Source organism: Lolium perenne, chromosome 5, assembly GCF_019359855.2.
Source record: "Lolium perenne isolate Kyuss_39 chromosome 5, Kyuss_2.0, whole genome shotgun sequence".
Lineage (NCBI taxonomy): Eukaryota > Viridiplantae > Streptophyta > Magnoliopsida > Poales > Poaceae > Lolium > Lolium perenne.
Window position 1 is genome coordinate 194473458 of NC_067248.2, and position 4273 is coordinate 194477730.

General features: G+C 59.7%; 1 protein-coding gene across 1 annotated transcript; it reads right to left on the reverse strand.

Annotated features, from left to right (window-relative positions):
- Nucleotides 1-3729: 3729 nt before the first annotated feature.
- On the reverse strand, nucleotides 3730-4062 carry LOC127304012 (uncharacterized). The gene has a single exon (XM_051334724.1). It carries the CDS (start codon nucleotides 4060-4062, stop codon nucleotides 3730-3732), a length of 333 nt encoding a protein of 110 aa, XP_051190684.1.
- Nucleotides 4063-4273: the final 211 nt, after the last annotated feature.

Below are 4273 nucleotides of genomic sequence, written 5' to 3' on the forward strand. Positions count from 1 at the left end.
TCCGCGACTGGGGCGGCGGCCACGAGGGCGGCCGAGGCGAAGAAGGCCGCTGAGATGAAGAAGGCGGCGCTTGACCCCGTGGACATGGCGTTGTCTCAGGGGCGGACCACCGCTGCGGGTAAGACCGCTGGGGCGACCGCCAGTTCGAAGGGTCCTGTCGCCGGGGGCGCGGCCTCGGCGAGCGGGAGCGGCGCTGGAGCCGCTAGGTCGGACGCCGTTCCGGTGAACGCCGGAGCCGCAAGGGCGGATGCCGGGTCGGAGAAGGCCCAAGGCGCGGGGGACGAACATCAGGTCGTCCCTCCTCAAACGGAAGGGGAGCGGGCTGCCGCCGAAGGAGCGGTCTCCCCAGCGAAGACAAGGGAACAGCGCATGAAAGCGGTGCGGGATCCCGCTCGACCCACCGAGCGCGACGAGCCAGCGGAGGAAGCGCCATCGGCGGCGGCAGTTGTGCGCGGGGACGGCACGCCTGAGCCTCACCAGTTGCCGCTGCTGTCCTTTTCGTTTGTCGAGCTGCACGTGGCGCTTGGCGGCGTCCATACGGTGAGCATGGTTCCCCCCATTCCCCGAGGGTTGACTTGGTTTGGTAGGGGCGAGTCGAGCCTTCTTTTCGTGCGAATTATACTGAGTCTCGTGATGTGCAGGCGGAGGTGAAGCGACTGACGGCGCAGCTGGAGGAGGCCGCGAAGAAGAACCGTCAGCTGATCGCCATCGGTAGTAAGTCTCATCCTCTCAAGTTTCTTTGTGCGTTACATTTTCGATGCTTATGGTCGTCACTCTTCTGTAGCAGAGGCGCGTGAGAAGGCGCTCGCCGAGGCGCGTCATGGGTATGTCAAGGAATCTCTCTACCGAGAGGCTGATTTCCGGGCGACGGCGGCGGAGGCATCGGCGAAGGAAGCGAAGTTGGAGGTCGCCAAATTGACCAAGGTCCTTGAGCGCAAGGGCCAGGAGCTGGAAGACGTAATCGCCGAGGACCAGGCGAAGCTGACGACCACGCAGCAGGACCAGGACAGTGCGCGAGCGGCGGCTGCGACGCTGCGGGAGGAGCTCGCGGTGCTGAAGCTACATCATGCCAAGGAGCTTGTCACGGAGAAGGAGGCGTCATCGGCCACCATCCTCGGCATCCAGCAAGAGAAGACCAGGTTCGAGGCCTTCGTGCGGGAGATGTCGCGACAGTTGCTTGGTAAGTTTTCCTTCCTCTTAGTTGGAGATCAGCGTTATTGCCCAGTCCCCTAGCGTGGCGAGTCCCGATTGGGGGTCAGTCCTCGAGCGAGGCGAGCCAACCCTGGGGGCGAGTCCCGACTGGGGGCCAATCCCCGAGCGTGGCGAGCCGACTTTGGGGGCGATCCGTCTTGGGGGCCAGTCCCCAAGCGTGGCGAGCCGACCTTGGGGGCGACTCTCCGAGAGTGGCGAGTCCATCGTGGGGGCCAGTCCCCGAGCGTGGCGAGTCGGCGAATGGTAGGCGAGTGTTGACTTCTTTGTTTCGTGCAGGCACATGCGACATTGCGGAGACGGTGACCCCTCGCGACTGCCTGGAAACGGCGACCACGCGCATTATCAAGTGCGCGGGGGATATATTGGCGGCAGTATATCAGCCCAAGTGAGCGGATCCCGCGAGACACGTAATCGTTCTTCCGCGCCGCCACCGATGTGCCAGCGGTGGTTGACTGGCTGCGCCGCTCGGCGTGCCGCGTGGGCATCACCATGGCTCTGAGCTTGGTGCTTGCTCACTACTCCGAGGGATTCGACATCGACGAGGTGACGGCAGGCTTCCCATCTGAAACCGGCGAATTTGACGTCGCCGAGGTCCTTCGCCTGATGGACATTGTTCACCCCTTCACCGACCGTGTGCTGGCGACTGCGGACTTGGAGACGAACATCACCAGCCAGGCGGCGCCAGGAGACGTTGACCTGGAGGGGAAGCCGAAGGATTTCCCCGCCAAGCGCTTGTTCCACGCAGCTGCCAACTGCGCTCTGTCGACGTACCCCGTCGTCAAGTACACGCCGAAGTTTGTGTACGGAGATGATGGGGCCGAGCCGGTGGTTTGGGATGAAGCCGGTTCTTCGAAGTAGTTCCTGAAACTTGTAATAAAACATTGCTCGAATATACTTTTGGTTAGGGTATTTTGGAATAACAATGATGTGTCATATTGCGGGTTTCGTTGTGTTGGCTTTGTTAGCCGAGTCGTCATGGCCGGAAGGGGCCAGTCGCTTAAGCGACCCCGATAAAGGCTACCTCTTGACTGTTTTCCTTGTCGAGCTGGGCGTCCCCAGTCGTAGTACATAGTCATATAGCGCGAGTAGCAGCCTCATGGGTGTTCTTTGGACGCTGTATCTTTTAGCGTGCCTCTCCTCGTGGCCCTTGGGGCTAGTCGCGTGGCGACTCCAAAGGGGTTCCTGATTTGGCGTGTGTTCCTTGGCGAGCCACGGGTCCGTTTTGCGGTGTCCCTGGTCGAAGTACTTAGCCGTTCAGGTCACCTGCCTAAGGTAGAGGAGGGCGATTGTATGCTGTTAAAGTAGCATTTTCGGTTGCTGGGGCCCGGGGGGCTGGTCGAGCGAGCGACCCTGTCGTAGGGTTCAGTCGCCGTTTTCACTTAATGGCGTAAGGAATGTGGGTTGGTTCGATCCAGATATCGCGATCGGCCAGCACGCCACATCCTTGTTAGCCGATATACTTGGCGGTTATGGACTGCGCTACAGGCAGCAACAAGCGAAAGTCTCCCCATTTTGGCGCTTTGCTTGTTGCGCGACTTGGGAGATATGTTCGTGCATTGCACGGGGAGCGGGCGGCGAATGCGAAGTTGCGAAACTGAAAACTTTACTGATATTCAGGTTTCACATACATGGCGACTAGGTGTAGAATCGCCGGAGGAGGTTGACGTTCCAGAGGCGTTCGACCTCCCTGGTGAGGGGCTCGCCGTTGTCGTCCTTGCGGGCATCGATGAGGTAGTAGGTGTCGTTGCCGAGGGCTCGGCTGATGGCGAATGGTCCTTCCCATGGAGGAGATAATTTGTGCATGCCTTTCTTGTCCTGGATTAACCGAAGGACGAGGTCGCCTTCCTGGAATGAGCGACTGCGGACGCGGCGACTGTGGTAGCGTCGAAGGCCTTGCTGGTAGATGGTCGTCCTGGAGAGTGAGAGGTCCCGTGCCTCGTTGAGGAGGTCGACGTCGTCTTGCCTTGCGCGCTCGTTCTCTTCCGCAGCGTAGTTAACCACTCGTGGTGAGTCGTGGGCGATGTCAGTAGGCATGACTGCTTCGGCGCCATACACCAGGAAGAAGGGTGTGTAGTCGGTCGATCTGTTTGGTGTTGTGCGGATGCCCCAAAGTACAGAAGGGAGTTCTTCCGCCCAGCATCCGGCTGCGCGTTCCAGGGGTACCACTAGCCGTGGTTTAATTCCATGGAGGATGCTCTGGTTCGCCCTTTCTGCCTGCCCGTTCGACTCGGGGTGTGCGACTGAGGCAAGGTCGAGTTGGATGCCGTTTTCTTCATAGAAATTGGCCATTTCGCCTTTGGTGGAGTTCGTGCCGTTGTCGGTGATGATGCTATGAGGGTATCCGTAGCAGTATATCAACTCCCGTAGGAATTTGGTGGCCATTTTGCCGTCGCACTTTTTGATGGGCTTCGCTTCCACCCATTTGGTGAACTTGTCCACGGCGACGAGGAGGTAAGTATACCCGCTAGGGGCTGTCTTGAACTTTCCCACCATGTCCATGCCCCAGACGGCGAATGGCTAGGTGAGAGGTATGGTTTTTAGTGCCAAGCCCGGCATGTGCGATTGACTCGCATACTTCTGGCACCCGCCGCATGCGCGAACGAGGTCGACTGCGTCGGAGTGAGCTGTAGGCCAATAGAAGCCGTGCTGAAAGGCTTTCGCCACGATTGAGAGAGCACCCGCATGGTGTCCGCAGTCCCCTGCGTGGATGTCGCGCAGGATTTGGCGACCTTCCTCTGGGGTGACGCATCGCTGGAACACTCTGGAGATGCTGCGCTTGTAGAGCTCGTTGTTCATGATGGTGAAGGACTTGCAGCGGCGCACAACCATGCGAGCTTCAGCTTCATCCATCGGCAAGACTTGCCGCTCTAGGTAGTTCATATATGGTTTTGTCCATCCTGCAACATCGGAGACGACGACTAGCGGGAGTCGGGTACGGGCGGCTCGGCGATGTCAATTTCAGGGGGCGCGTGTACCGACGAGTGGGTGAGGATGTCGAGGAAGACTCCTGGAGGAGGTGGCAGTCGCTTGGACCCTAGCCTGGCCAAAGCGTCTGCCTCCT